This window comes from Capra hircus, chromosome 10 (genome assembly GCF_001704415.2).
Source record: "Capra hircus breed San Clemente chromosome 10, ASM170441v1, whole genome shotgun sequence".
Taxonomy (NCBI): Eukaryota; Metazoa; Chordata; class Mammalia; order Artiodactyla; family Bovidae; genus Capra; species Capra hircus.
Genome location: NC_030817.1, coordinates 40,922,314 through 40,938,994, shown reverse-complemented (window position 1 = coordinate 40,938,994; position 16,681 = coordinate 40,922,314). Strand labels below are relative to the sequence as shown.

At 33.5% G+C, this 16,681-nt stretch overlaps 1 protein-coding gene across 1 annotated transcript in view; it reads left to right on the top strand.

Moving 5' to 3' along the window:
• MYEF2 (myelin expression factor 2) overlaps positions 1 to 16,681 on the top strand; it is a 34,030-nt gene that overhangs the window by 12,365 nt on the left and 4,984 nt on the right. Inside the window, 11 exon segments of the mRNA XM_018054168.1 lie at positions 59 to 212; positions 759 to 808; positions 923 to 986; positions 5,469 to 5,570; positions 7,012 to 7,050; positions 7,053 to 7,061; positions 7,341 to 7,409; positions 7,714 to 7,812; positions 8,104 to 8,175; positions 9,919 to 10,127; positions 10,207 to 10,258. Coding sequence (XP_017909657.1) covers positions 59 to 212; positions 759 to 808; positions 923 to 986; positions 5,469 to 5,570; positions 7,012 to 7,050; positions 7,053 to 7,061; positions 7,341 to 7,409; positions 7,714 to 7,812; positions 8,104 to 8,175; positions 9,919 to 10,127; positions 10,207 to 10,258 — 919 coding nt within the window.

Sequence of the window (16,681 nt, the reverse complement as noted above, 5' to 3'; positions counted from 1 at the left end):
TGTATTAAGTGGGGAGAGGGGTTAATAGATGTGTAACTTTATATGATTTTATATTAAGCTTGACTTCAAAGTTGGTTGGAAGAAGCTAAAGGAAGTGTTCAGCATAGCTGGAACTGTAAAGCGGGCAGATATTAAAGAAGACAAAGATGGCAAGAGCAGAGGAATGGGCACAGTCACTTTTGAACAAGCAATTGAAGCAGTTCAAGCAATTTGTATCCTGATTTACACTTGAGCGTTATTTAATAAGGTTGAAGTTTGATACCATTTTGTGGGGATCATGGAATTTAAGGTTGCCTTATTTAGAAATGTATATTAGAATTTGGTCTCCAGTGCATAAAACCTTTATTATGTCCAAGTACTAAAGTCACTCTTAAAACTTGAATTAGCCATATTATACAGGCCTGGTATTAGCTTTTTCCTACTTTTTCTTGCTACTACAACTAATTGTATACATGTTGTTGACAGTAATGTATCTCATTGTACATTAACATAGTTGCTTTAAATGATGCCTAGTTAGTTTTATTTTTTCAGTGGCTGGATTAAAAGATATTTTATTTATAAAGTAAAACTATAAAGCAAAAAATTGAAGCTTTTCTTTGAGCATGTAGAAGAAACTAATACAAATAAGTAAAATATTAAAAGACGTTGATTAAAATATTAGGGGTAGTTTGATGCTAAATATGATTATTAAAAATGTATTTGTGTTCAACTATAATTTCATAGTTGTTCTGACTGGCTTTCCTTGACTGAACCAACAGCTATGTTCAATGGGCAGTTTTTGTTTGATAGACCTATGCATGTGAAAATGGTGAGTTCCTGTATATCACTTCAACTCTCCAACCTCAAAGTTTACCTGCTTTCTTCTACATTACAGATCTTTTAAGTTATATATTAACCATATAATAAACTTTTTTGCAACTAGGATGACAAGTCTGTCCCTCATGAAGACTACCGGTCGCATGACAGTAAAGCGCCGCAGTTGCCACGTAAGTGAAGCCGTTCCTAGACGCAACGCAGACGGTCATAGGCGAAACAGGACTGTCTGTGCTTGCATCCCCAGTTGCCCACTGTGTGGTGTTTGGAGTTATGGAGCTAGTTTGTGCTAATTAATTAGGAAGACTGAGAAGATAAATATGTGCCACTTTCTGTTTCCTTTTTGTAGTTTTTTCCTGATTATAAAAGCAATATATACTAAAAAGTTTGTTAAGGTCATATGTGGGTGGGGGAAAGTCTTTGTAATTTTATTATCCATAAATAACCTCCATTATTATAACATTTTTGTGAATTTCCTTCCAGTGTTTCCTTATATGTGTATTTTTTTTTACATAGTTGAAAACTACCACATAAATAATTTTCTATTTTTTTTGTTTAGCAATTAGAATTAGAATGTAAGCACTATTCCTTGTTATAAATTCTTTCTAAAATTTTTTTATTGGCTGTTAACCTATCATATGGATATAGGTAACTATATCCATATGATATAACTCCATATCTCCATATAGCTCCATAACTATTTCAGTGTTATGTATATTTTAGGTATGTTAACTTTTTTTCCTTTAATCACCAACAGAGTTTTCCTTTTTTCTTTCTTTTTGTATACAAGTCTTTGGTATGTTTTTGGTTATTTCCTTAGGATAGATACCTTGAAGTAGATTTTCAGGTGATCAGTGTTATCAAAATTATTTTCCAAAGGATTATAAAACATCAATATAATATATTTAACATCTGTGTCTCAATGCTCCATCTTTAAAATGAGGATGCTTATGGTACCTACTTTATGGATTGGCATGAGAATTATATGAGTTAATATATAAAGTGCATAGAACAGTTCTGCATAATGTAAGCACTCAGTAAATACTATCTCTTATTCTTTTTGTTATATTTTTCTGTTTATTATTAAAGTTTTTTTTATCATAAACTGTTTATATAGACAAATATAAAATCACTCATGTAGCTATCATAGACCATATTTGTTTTAGGTGATTTTTCGTTAACATTTTATAGATAAAGATTCTCCTCCCTTACCACCTCCCATTAGATAACTTTACCTAGAAGAAACAACTTATGGATACAGTGTTTATCATTTTATCTGTGTTTTAATAATTTGATTACACATTTATACATTCATAAACATTATATGAAATTGTTTTGCTGGATTCAAAATTTGGTGTGAGTGAAATTATATTGTTTATATTTTTCTGCAACTTGCTGTTTTTGGTTTAACATTGTTTTTGAGATTTCATGTGTGTTGAAAAATTGTAGCTCTAATCCCTTCACTTCAGTGGCTAATGCCACATTTTGTAAATATATGTGTGTGTGTATTTTAGGTTATTCTAATTTTTCTGTTATAAGAAACAATACTACTTTCAGTAGTATTTCACTTTTTATATCTTAGTTTATGCTCTTAGTTTTATTTCCTTTTCTATTTCTTTGGGTTTAGTCTCTTATTTTTGTCATATCTCCTTAAGTTGAATGTGTACTTCACTAATTTGTAGCCTCTTTTTTAATACAGATAGTTATGACTATCAATTTGGCCACTATATACAAGTTGTGCTAGAGTGTCTTTATTGTGATTTAATTTTTATTAAATTACCATTATGATTTCTTCCTAAGTTATGTATTTTTGAATTTCCAAATGTATAGGCTTTTTCTTATTAATTTCTAACTTAGTGTGGCTGTAGCTGTCTATATGATTGTGATTCTTTGGAATTAATTAATTTGGACTTTTTATTGTGGCCTACTATATGATACATTTTAATACATATTCCAGGTGTTCAGTATACTGTTGTGTGTGTGTTGTGTGTGTGTGCATGTGCAGTCGCTCTGTTGTGTCTGACTCTTTGTGACCCCCATGGACTGTAGCCCTCCAGGCTCCTCTATCCATGGAACTTTCCAGTCAAGAATACTGCTGTGTTTGCCATTTCCTAGTCCAGAGGATCTTCCCGACCCAGGGATGGAACCTGCATCTCTTGGGTCTCCTGCATTGGCAAGTGAATTCTTTACCGCTAGTGCCACCTGGAGAGCCCTGTGTTCATTAAGTCAAGTTTGTTAATCATTTAAATTACACCTTTGCTAGTAATTTTGTCTACTTGTGCTATCAATTACTGAGATATATTTATGGTAAAATCCTATGCTATTAAGGTGAATTTGTCTGCTTTTTCTTAGTTTAACTTTATTTCAAAACTAATTCAGTAGATGCATACAAGTATAGAACTGATACATTTTCCTAGTGAGTTAAGATTTTATCATTGTAGAATGATTTCATATTTAGTAACTGCCTCTACATCTTTTGTCTGATAGTAATGTAGATACAACAGCTTTGTTTTGTTTATTTACTTTATAGATTTATTTGGTTTAATTCCTATTATCTTATTTTGTGTTTTATTAGTATTTATCTGCTTTGTACAAATATTTACTTTATATTTCTTTTTCTATCTTTCCCTTTCAGTGCTTATCCTGAATATTTTAGTGTGTTGATATAAAGTCTGAAGTTAATAGGATTATTCTCAAAAGCCAAATGACCTTTGAATGCTCTAATTTTAATCACTTTCCTACTGAATTATATGCTATTATTGCTTAATGTTATATATTTACTTTTTATCCAGTTCCACAAAATAGGCATTTTTAGTACTTACTTATCTTATTTGCTTTCATAGATCATGACACTATTATTTTGCCCCCGAAGTGTATATTTTAAAAGCTCTTTCAATGAGTACCTGTTGTTAGTAAATTCTCTCAATTTTGATTCGTCTACAAATGTCTTCGAAGATGAAGTTATGTAGTTTAAGATAGTTATTTTCCCTCAGCACTTTAAAAATATTCCAGTCTTCTGACTTCCATTATGGCTATTGAGTCAGCTATCAGCTGAATTGTCCTTTCTTTGTAGGTAAGCTGTGTTCTTCCTGTAGCCGATTTTAAGATCTTTGTCTTTGGCATATAGTTTTACTACATTGTGGGTGTGGATTATCCTTTATTGGGCTTTCACAATTGAGAATTCAGTTTTTTAAAATAAATTCTGGAAAATTCTCAGCTTAACGTGTCTTTGAATATTGCCTGTTCTCCCTTTGTAGGGCAGTCCTTCTCTGCCCTTCCTTATCACTTAGGGTGTCATCTTTTAAGATCCTGGCTCTGTAAAGTAAGGGCTTTCAATTTTCTTTTCCACCACTAGAACTCTTCAATTTGTTTAGATTAAAAATAATCCTTTATTATATTCATATTTATTTTATATCTATTCTTTTCAAGATTTATGGTTTTATGTACTCTTTCTATTGAGAGGTAGTGTGAATTCATAGACTTGGACAGAATCAGTTTGTTGTTTTAAGTTAATTATTTTTAATGTGTTTATTCTTTCCTTTCTCCCTCCACTTCCACTTCCTTTGCTGAGATTATTGTAACTTGGCAAGTGGAGGCTTCTTCATTTCTTATGCCTCTGATATTCTTACTTTCTAGTAAGAATGGAATTTCCCAGATCCATGATTTTTCTTTTTCTGAGACATGAAATTGGCCTACTTTCAAAGAGTCCTGGTTCCTGTTAGTGAAGAATGGTATCAAAGATGAAAAGAGTGTTATGTGTAGACATGAGCGTTGTTGATAGTTAAGTGTGCTATTGCTTTGAATCATTTTTAGGGACTGAACTGAAAAAAAGGTATTTCTTTTACCAGGTCACACTGATCTTCCCAATGTAACACAACATGCTTCTATACTGTGAAAAAAAAGTATATAATATATGGTTTTCTCAACCCTTAGCACTTACTAATTGCTCCATTGACTAGCAGGAACTTTAAGACCAAACTCAGAGTTAGTAGAATAAAACAGTTCCCACTGTCTTTAAGGTCATCAGATTATCTTCTTAGAGTCTATTTTCAGTGAACTTAAGTAGTTTAAGAGAAGTAAAAAGAATACTGGATTTAGAGACATAAAACTTGAATTCTAGTGTTAGCTTAATCACATAGCATTTTGCAAGTAACTTAAGGTCTCAAAAATTACCTCATCTATGCATGGCATATATGAAAACACTTAAGATACATATAAATATGTCAATGATAAACCTGGGTAATATAACATTCACTTTATTCAATATTATGTTTACTTGGTTGTTGACTTTTTAGTTTCTTCTGAACCATCTAAAAGTAATTCCTAGATTTTAAGAGGGTCTACAGATTTAATACGTACATAATTTTAAGATATGTAGGTCATTTATAAAGTGATTCAGAATGCTCTTAGTATTTCATTACTCTTTTTCAACATGCATTTGACTGTGATATAAGATGAACCTGCTTCATAAAACACTTCTCTTTAATAAATGATATAGTAAGGCCTCAGTGTGCTACGTTTCAGTGAAAGCAAGAACTGTTACTCTTATTTACAAATTTTCAAACTTTTAGAATTACTACTATAAGCATATAGCTTTAAACTTTTCAGTGGCAGTTAGTTGATCAAATATGAATTAATCCTTATTTGTGTTTTAGGTGGTCTTGGAGGCATTGGAATGGGACTTGGTCCAGGTGGACAACCTATTAGTGCCAGCCAGTTGAACATAGGTGGTGTAATGGGAAATTTAGGTCCAAGTGGTAAGTATTCTAACTTTATTATTTCATTTTAAATGATACATTTGCTAGATTGTAAAGCTTATACTTACTAGTTTGTAATAATGTTGAAAGGACTGTAGTTTATAATTGAATATTTAAGATGTTACTTTAGTCTGAAAAAGGAAGGAAACCTTGAGAGCAGAGAACAGGAAAGAGATTGGGCAAAGGTCAGGAGGGTTCCTCTGAGGCCAGCCATGTTACAGTCAGCCTTTTAGCACTGTGGATTTTGAATTGTCAAAGGAGAATATTCAGTATTGTCTGTGCCTTGTATATCATGGATATACTTTCTTTGTGGAATGGGTGAAATACTACCATATTGTAAGCAATTTAAATTTGAATATCTAGTTGGGAAGGTAGCTTTTCAGATAGCTGTTTGACTCTTCACCTAGAGTAATCTACAGTTTATCTTTGAAAATTAATTTTTAAGCTTTTTGGTTTCAGAACCCTTTTATAAACTTTTAAAATTTGTTGAGGACTCCAAAGTGCTTTTGTGTATGTGGTTATATTTGTCGGTATGTACTTCATAAGAAATTAAAAATTAGAACTTAAAAATTTGCATGTTTAAAATAATAAACTTATTATGTGTTAACATAAATGTAGTCTTTAAGAAAACAAAAATTAGAAGAGTGATATTTCACCTTTTTTTGCATCTCTTTAATGTTTGGCTTAATGCAAGATAATCATGCTCTTACATTTGCTTCTGAATTCAATTCATTACAATACCATCTATTGTGTAGTTTCTGGAAAATTCCACCTTATACTCAGGAGAAAGTGAAAGTAAAACAGTCAATATCTTAGTATTATTTGAATAGGAAAATAGTTTTGATCTATTGAACCCTCAAAGGTCCCCATACCATATTTTGAGAATTGCTATTTTAACTGATGAACTAATAAATGCTGTCTGGTTTCTGTTTTTGTTGAGGTGCTATAGCTACAGTTTAAATTGTGAAGATAGTTAAAATAATCATTCTCATCTAAATGGGTGGAAATTTTCTCCCTTACTCCTAGGCCTTCTGCCCTCCTAAACACATACTATTTTTATTCTTTAATTTTTTACTGCTCCCTTAGCTGCCATGTTTGAAGGAGACCTGATTTCTCAATCTGCTGTAGTGATATTTGTGTGTGTGAGCTGAAAAAATAATGAACTCTTGCCCAGTCCTAGATATTCTCTAACTGAATGTGAGCATGACCAGTGAATTTTGTTTTCTTGACTAATGAATTTTCACAGAGACCTTTTTAAAGACTCTTGCTTAGACAACTGCTATGGCATAGCACTTAAAACCATCCTGCCTGTGCCCTGCTGCTTCTCTAGTGTTCCGCTGTGACTAGACCAGTATTACATCTATTGTGCTCTTGCATTATGTCATTCTTTAGTCATTAAAATAAAGTTTATTGAAAGTAAATATTGTGTATTTTATTTGAGGTATGGGAATGGATGGTCCAGGTTTTGGAGGAATGAATAGATTGGAGGAGGTATGTATAAGTATTTGTTTCTTTTTTTTTTTTTGTATGTACCCATCGCCATGTTGAGTGAATTAGAAATTTGTTGAGAATTCTAAGGAAAACAAAACATGATTTACTATTGGTTCACGTCCTAAAGGCTGTGAGCAGAAATTTGGCCTAGCACCTACTTAAGGGCTATGGAAGGTGATGTGTTATGAAAAGTTTACTGATGAGACTTAACATTTACAAAATGCACTATTCAGCTATACAACTGACAGTCACATCTCAAACTTAATCTTTATTTCATAGGAATTGGGTTTGGTGGTCTGGAAGCAATGAATAGCATGGGAGGATTTGGAGGAGTTGGTCGAATGGGAGGTAGGTAATTGTATATAGTGGGATATGTGTGGTACATTTCATTTTCCTTATTATTAAAAATGTCCCCCCTTTACTTGGGGATGGATACCATAGATATTTTCAGAGGATGTATGGGCACTAGGGGATAAGGACAGATATAGCAGGACTGGGATATATGTGGCATAGAAAGTAGGTGGGTGAATCACGGACTTTCTGTATTGTGACATTTGCTGTCTTTACAGTTTAGTTTCAGTAAGTTCCTAAATAGATTACTGTTTATTGATAATACTTGAAAAAGGGTTAATTTGTTGCATAATCTTTTCAGAGCTATACCGTGGTGCGATGACTAGTAGCATGGAGAGAGATTTTGGACGTGGTGATATTGGAATAAATCGAGGCTTTGGAGATTCCTTTGGTAGACTTGGTAGGGCTGGCTGTTTACTTCTCCTTTTCTTTTTGCAGGTTATATTTTTAGAGTTTGGCTCTCTTTTTTATGAAAAAGTAGACATTTAAAATGTTTCATGTAGTTTATTACTTGAAGAAAAATACTTTAGAGATTTTAATGTACTAGCTCTCTTTTTCAGTTACATATCTGAACCCTATTTCTAGAAGACTTTGTATTTTTCAGTTTTTATACATCTTCTGAGAGCATAGTACTTTGGGAATTTTAAAGTATGATTATTAATTAGTATATTATCTTTCCATCCTTGTTTAGGCAGTGCAATGATTGGAGGGTTTGCAGGAAGAATAGGAGCTTCTAACATGGGTCCAATAGGATCTGGAATAAGTAGGTTTAAATTTTACTAGAATTTTATAGTAATATTTGAGTACTTGCAAAAAACTTTGCAAGAGTAGTTATTGTAGTATAGTAATACTTTGTTCTTAAATGTTATTATGACTTGTAATTTAGAGAAACTTTGATAGTTATTGAGCTTTACTGTTTGAAATTTCTAAACTAACTTTGAATTTTACTTCTTTGACATTTCTAAACCCCAGAATATGTGTTTAATGTCACCCAACTCAAGAACATTTATTCTAGCTAATGAATCTGGGGATTTTTCTAATCATGTGTCAGGAACAACATTAGCTTTAGCATCAATTTTGTTTCCTTGCTTATATTGGACTAACTTATTTCATCTGTGAGCATCTTGTGTCTTCTGGTAAACATGGGTGAATTGCCTCAGATCTAACACTTCTTGAGAGACCGCCTGAGTTTGAGGGCAAGATTGAAAGAGATGCTTATTTCCTTGCCTCTTAAATCTTTCCATGATAGAATCAAGAGTACCATTGTTGCAACCCTAGAGAATTCTAAATTTCTTCCCTCTGTTTCCACTACTATATTTTAGAACTTATATTAAGCCTTAGCACAAGGCTTATAATTTTGAATTCTGCTGAACCATGTCTGTGTGAGCTCTCCATACTTTATTGACTTCCTTTACTTGATTGAAATTTCACAAATAGGAAACACAGTCTACTTGAACTGTTCTAAGAGTGAGTTTAAAAAAAATCTTGTCAGTGGAAGATACTTACTCCATTGTACTTTGCTTCTCACTTTATTCTTTTCAACATCTTTTGTCAACCTTGGCTATTTATTTCCTTGTTAAATATAATATCCCTATCTTCCTTTTTCACCTCAGTGTTTATACTTCTGTTCCCCTAATTTTGTATTTGTTATTAACAGAAAACCAATTTGAGGGTGATGTTAGTTTTTAGAATGGGGATACTAGAATAGCTATGAGAAACAAGGATACATTTGAGAAAGAGTAAAATTGGAATAAAGAGGATTCAACTTGAATATAGCAATCAAGTGGGTATGAGATACAAGCTAGATTCTCAGGCTCTGGCTAAAGGGATGTGATTGTGTTTTTTGTTATCTCTACAAGTTCTGTATAACAGAGAGACTAAAAGTTAGGTTCTTTGGTTATTGGAAATTGAATTGATAATGCAAGGAGAAATTATATGTGAGAAAAGATATTGAGATAAAAGGTAAGCTAGGGAAAGAATATTATGTAGGACAGTATGATGAGAGCAACAGTTGATGTGTGAGTTGTAATTATTTGAATTTATCCCATATGTGTTTGTTCTAATAATTACTAAACTTGGTAATGTTAGAAAATGAAAATGAGGGTAAAAACCACTATAAGATTAATGAATAAAGCACTAACAATTGGTAGAAAATTTATATTATGTTTTATGATATGAATGTAACTTTATAGACGTGTATATGTCTAATGTAGTTATACAGTGGCTAGAATAAACTGATTGAGTTAGCCATTAACATTCAACTAACCTAATATATACCAAATTAAAATTTGTTCCTTGGAAGATTGTTATATCATGTGTATGAAAATAATTTTATGTTTATATATTGTCTAATCACATAAATAAATTAATTTTTATCTCCCTTTCTTTCTCAAAAATGATTGTCTCCCTCCTTTTTCCCTCCTTCTTCTTCCTTCTCCTTTTCCTTCTGCTTTTAAAACAAAAACGCCAAACTCCCAAATCCTCCCTTCCCTTCTTGAAAATCCAGGTGGTGGAATGGGTGGCATGAACAGTGTGACTGGAGGAATGGGGATGGGACTGGATCGGATGAGTACCAGCTTTGATAGAATGGGACCAGGTATAGGAGCTATACTGGAGAGAAGCATCGATATGGATCGAGGATTTTTATCGGGTCCGATGGGAAGCGGAATGAGAGACAGAATAGGCTCCAAAGGCAACCAGATATTTGTCAGAAATGTAAGCAACTAAATGTAAAGGATACTTAAAATTAATTTTTTCCTTGTATATCTGTTACTAATACCTTTTTTCATTCTAGCTGCCTTTTGACTTGACTTGGCAGAAACTAAAAGAGAAATTCAGTCAGTGTGGTAAGTATGCCAAACTGTAGATATATTGATATTGACTATGGAAGAAAAATTGATTTTAAACTTTTAAATACTGCTTAGATCATGACCTTTCCAGACGCTTATTCCTGGGTTAATTCCACTTCAAAGAAATGAATTATTTTGCTACCCTCTGACATAACAGCAGTGCATATTAGTACTAAATAACAAGATTTAGAGTAGAGTTTGTCATTGAGTAGAGTCTTTGTGGATAAAGAAGGTGCATATTGTAATACCTGGTTTTTAAATGGTTAATATATCATCATTGGTTGCATTTAAAAGGAATTTTTTTCCTGTGGGAAATACTGAGGAGTGGTATTTTCTTTGTTTATGATGTAGTGCAGTGCATTGTCAGTATGACCCAATGAAATCCTGACTTCTAAGTGATATGGAGTTAATAGATGAGACCCATTCTGCGCACTCTTGTCACTTGTACAACTCAAGTAGCTTAGGTGGTAGGTAGCTTAGAACCCACTGTCTAGAATACCTTAGACAGGTACATGTTGTTGGCCCTTCTGTTTCTTTTATAAACTGTTCTTGGCTATAATGATACTACCTGTACAACTATAATATGTTCATTAGCTCTGTAGAAAATTAGGTGGTTTATTACTTTTAAAAGAGGGACTTTTCTTGTGATGAGAGAATTAGTGCAAGTGGAACAAAGTAACAGATTTCCTGCTAATATTTGTCTGTTCTTGCATCATAACCCAGAGTATAGTCATTAATAGTAAGCCATGTAGGTGGCATATAATGATGAAAAATGACTAAATAAAAGTGATACATTCAGCCTGTGAGAGCCCTGGGATTTCTTTGGAAGGAATGATGCTAAAGCTGAAACTCCAGTACTTTGGCCACCTCATGCGAAGAGTTGACTCATTGGAGAAGACTCTGATGCTTGGAGGGATTGGGGGCAGGAGGAGAAGGGGACGACCGAGGATGAGACGGCTGGATGGCATCACTGACTCGATGGATGTGAATCTGAGTGAACTCTGGGAGTTGGTGATGGACAGGGAGGCCTGGCGTGCTGCGATTCATAGGGTCGCAAAGAGTCAGACAAGACTGAGCGACTGAACTGACTGAACTGAACTAAGAGTATTTGGACTATTATCTTTAATTTTTAGAGATCGTGAAGGGGATAAGTTTCAGTGTTCTCCTGTAAAAGTAGCCTTTGTCGCCACTATCACAGTGATAGTGATCTTTTGGAAGCTATAATCTGAGAGTACTTTATACTTAACTTTCTTATAATAATCTGTTCACATGTGTTTTTTCCCTCCCAGATAGAGGCTTTTGAGGGCAAGAACCATCATCTTTTTATTTTAGCATCCTTCATTGCTTCTGTACATATAGTAGGAGTTTATTAAATGTTCATGAATGAGTTAAGCATTCTGAAAAGATCTTCATTCATTTATTTGCTTATTTAGTCATTAATCAAATCTCCAAATACTATATTTTTGGCAGTCTGCTTGTCATTAGGATTAGAAAGAGGAAGAAAGTAAGATATTACCACTGCCCTCAAAGAACATACAATATGAATCTGTCTATAATGTTCTAGTGGCTCCTTTTAGCTGACTATCCTCTTATTTATATTTATGTAGTTTATTCAAAGAAGAGAAACATAATTTTTCTTGATAAAAAAGTTGTTGTAAATAAGTCAGCTAGTAGTAATAGTTGCTACTAAGAGAAAGCAGAATTATGAAGTTGTTTTGAGGTATTAGTAGTCTTTGTAGGAGTAAGAAGATCTGCCAGAATGAGTAAGCAGCAGTTAGCCATGAATCCCATAGACTACAGGGAAGTGAACATTATCAGGGCCTTAGTGAAATACATCAAATGAGGGAGCAGTGGCAGCAAGTATAGATAACCCTTGCTATTGTAGTTTCAGTGAAAAAAAAAAAACCTCCAAATATCATATGATTAAGTAGAAGTGAAACAAGATAAAGAACAAATGGGACAAATAGTGACATCAATGGAAATGTGACCAATATTGAATTGACTCTTCTTTGTCATATGTAGGCAGATTTCCTTTCGAGATCAGACATTGTAGCACATTGAGGTCTTTGGTGGGCTTCTATACTTGCTACTGGCATTGTTTTGACAGGAGGACATCATTGACTCAAAAACATGTTTTAAAAGGAAAAAACTAATACCTAAATCTACACTTCAAAAATCTGTACATTTTAGCTAATAAAATAAAGTGGTTAACTTTGTTATTTTAGCTCTAGTCTTATGTCCCTTGTTGATCAGTCTGTGTTATGTCACGAAAGTAATGATATTTTTTTGTTTTCTCAATTGTAAAAGCATCTGATTTTAGATTTATATTAAGGTAATATAATAAATTTCTTACCATTTTCCTTTTTTAAACTTAGAACTTACATTAGTGGAAAGGAAAATAAGTTATGGTAATATAGAATTAAGTGTCCAGCTATTGACAACTATGAAAATTATTTATTTGGCTTGTATGAACTGAACAATTTTCTGCCGCATCACTTTATTTATTTACTTTTAAATCTTAAGAATTTTTCTTTCTTAGAATGAGAAGTTTGTTTTTAATCTGCTTCAAGCCTTTAGTGGCCCTTTTTGTAGTATAAGTCAGTGTTTTGCTTTTTCTTAACTCCCTTGGACCCAGTGTAAGTTAAGTATATTCTCTTGGTTACTTACTAAGAGTCTAGTGGTACTCCGTGCTCTCTGCTAAAATAGTAACTGTCAGCAAATGACCCATCAGCAAGCCCTCTGATCATTAAATGTCTATAGTGTTTAGTTTTCCTTAATGGGGCACTTACAAAGGCTGAGAAAATGTAATATGAGTTATATAACCCTCAGTACAGCATTTCCTCAGCAGATAAAATACAGGAAAAAAAAATCTGTTCAGATCTCCAAATATAACAAGATGAGAAGTTAAGTGAGAATAGTAAAGTAGATCTTCCTTTATTCTGCTCGGTGTAATTCCTCAGAATATGCATTTTTAAGAAGGCAGACTATAATATAAGTGAACCATTTAGAGTTGGATCCCACATAGGTTTAGGTTATGCTACTGAGGTCAAATAGGCATAGCCTATCAAACTTCGTATAGCCTGTACCCTTTAACTGTACTCAGTGGTCTAGTATGATGCAGGACCATAACATTGCAGTGCAAGGAAAGCCCATCTTAACTATTCCTGCTCTAAACTGTAACAAATGTAACATTGCTCTACAGGTTTCCATAATGTAGTTTTCTATATCAATCAGAAGATCTGTTAACTGCACAGAAAACAGAGACTTGTGGTAGATTTTATTTACTAAAATACATGCTGCTTCCGTTGTGGCTCAGCTGGTAAAGAATCTGCCTACAATGCAGGAAACCTGGGTTTGATCCCTGGGTTAGGAAGATCCCCTGGAGAAGGGAAAGGCTACCCACTCCAGTTTTCTGGCCTGGAGAATTCCATGGACTGTGTAGTCCATGGGTTTGCAAAAAGTCGGACACGACTGAGCAGCTTTCACATGCTGCATCAAGCATGACTTAGTGTACTCAAGATTAACATAACAGTAAAAATAATGCAGTAAGAGTAGAAACACAATATGAAGAACATTCACAGATAATCACTTTCTATTGTTTGTAAAGAAACACTAAAATTTTTTGTCTTCTATTTCATAATTATAGTTTCTTATAGAATATCTTGATTTTGCATTTTTTCTCCCATGGTTATATTAAGGAATACTTTGGAAGTCGATTTTATTAAACTATTTAAATGTACTTTAACTTGGCCTGTTTTTGGATATGCTTTTCCATCATTTTCCAGAGTACACCCCACAAGATAAGTTAATAGACTGAGTTAAATAAAGTAGAAAGGTTTCTTTTATTGCAAGGAAGTAATTTTTGTAGTTAGTGTATGTAACAGCAATATCTTTGATCATTGTAATACTGATTTCTCATTTCATACTCTTTTGTCCTGCTTGTTGTTGTTCAGTAGCTCAGTTGTGTCCTACTCTTTGCAACCCCATGGACTGCAACTTGCCAGGCTTCCCTGTCCTTCACCGTCTCCTGGAGCTTGCTCAAACTCATGTCCATTGAGTCAGTGATGCCATCCAACCATCTCGTCCTCTGTCATCCCTTTCTCCTCCTGCCTCAGTCTTAGGGTCTTATTTAATGGGTCGGCTCTTCGCATCAGGTGTCCAAAGTATTGGAGCTTCAGCTTCAACATCAGCCCTTCCAGTGAATATGCAGGGTTGATTTCCTTTAGGATTGACTGATTTGATCTCCTTGCAGTCCAAGGGACTCTCAAGGGTCTTCTTCAGCACCATAGTTCTAAAGCATCAGTTTGTCCTATACGGTTGCTGAAATAGCAGTACTATTTTATTTTTCTTGAAATCACCTAAGATCAGGAGATTTTTAAGTCATTTTGGAGTCCTCAGAGCATGGAAAAAGCCAGGGAAATCTGATAATAATCACTTAAAGCTAAATTTTTTTCTCCTCAATTATTTATCTTTAGAAAAGAAAATATCTCTATTGGTGTTTTTATGGAATTAAGAAGAAACTTGGATAACAGAACTTTCCAGTTCTATGCCTAGGAGCTTTTTAGGGCAGTCTAACCGTGAAACAAGTATCTATAAGTCACTTTCTCTATAAGCCTGAGTGTCCAGAATATAAGAAAATTCAGTTATCTTAGCTGATAGACCTTGTCAGCTGGAACAGCCTTGTGATCATTGTGAAGTCAGGAATTTGGGGGTCTGAATCATGATTCCTAAAAAGAGGGAAAATTTAAGAGGAAAAAATGCAGAAACTTGTCCTGGGAGATTAACAGATTTTTGCAAGAGACAATTACATATTTTCCTTTGAAGTTACGAAGATTTCTTGGTTGAGTGAACCTCAGTATTGCTGTTAAATCTATGGTAGGATACTTAAGATAAGAAAAACCCTAAATTTTTAGGTAAATTTAGGATAACGAAGAACCTTTAACCTTAAAAGCTCTTGAATATTCTCCACAGTCCTCTTCAAAGTCACTGAAAAATGCTGCCATATACTAAGGTGTACTTCTTTAATTAAACGTGCTTGTTTTCAGGTCCCAGCATTTGAGTTACTAAGAGGACTCTGGAAATTGCTCTGCATTTATCTTTAAAGCTTTTTAAAAAATACAGTTTTTTATTTCATTTTATGATATAAAATGTTTCATTTTATGACATTTATTAGAAAATACAATTTCTGCGTTTTTTTTTTTTTACTTTTTATTCCAGTTTCATTGAGATATAATTGACATACAGCACTGTATAAGTTTAAGGTGTACAGCATAAATGGTTTGACTTACACATGTAAAATGAGTATTACAAGAAGCTCAGTGAACACCCATCATCTCATAGAAACAAAGAAACAGAAAACAAATTTTCCTTGGGAGTTAGGATTTTTTCTGAGGATTTATTCTTAACAACTTTCATATATAGCATATAGTAGTGTTAATTATATTTATCATGTTGTACATTACATCTCTAGTACTTATTTATCTTATAACTGGAAGTTTGTACCTTTTCACTGCCTTCTTCTAATTCCCCCTCTCCAGCCCTCTCCCTGCCTCTGACAACTACAAATCTGACCTCTTTTTTTTTCTTTCTGAGTTTGTTTCTTTGCTTTTGAAGTTTAATTAATCTACAACTCTATGTTAGTTCCTGTTACACAACCCAGTTACTTGATATTTCCCTACTTTTTAGATGATCATCTCAATAAAGTCTAGTTACAATATATCACCATAAAAAGATGCTAGTTATTGACTGTGTTCCTCACATAGTATGTGTCGTACCCGTGATTCATTTATTTTGTGATTGGAAGTTTGTATTCTTAATCTTCCACTCAGACAACCTTACCTGTTGTTTTCTGTTTAACTGTTTCTGTTTTGTTTGTTTGTTTTTTAGATTCCATATATAAATGAAATTATACAATATTTATCTTCCTATGTCTGACTTATTTCACTTAGCATAATAACCTCTAGGTCCATCCATGTTGTTGCAGATGGCAAGATTTCATTCTTTTTTTATGGCGTTTTTAGTTTGTTTCCATATCTTGGCTGTTGTAAATAATGTTGCCATGAACAAAGGGGTGCATATATCTTTCTTAATTAGTGTTTTTATTTTCTTTGGATAAATACCCAGGAGTGGAATTGCTGGATCATAGAGTATTACTATTTTTAATTTCTTGAAGAATCTCCGTATTGTTTTCTATAGTGTCAACAACAATTTACATTCCTATTAATGGTGCACAGGGGTGGTTTGATTTTTACCAGTTGTAAGTTAAAAATTGTTTGGATAAACTTTAACTATTGTAATATAATTTCTCTGGAAATTAGTCTTAGAACTTTTAGAAGGGCCTTCCCTGGTGGCTCAGTGGTAAAGAATCCTCCTGCCAGTGCAGGGGACAAGGGTTCAATCCCTGGGTCAGGAAGATCCCCT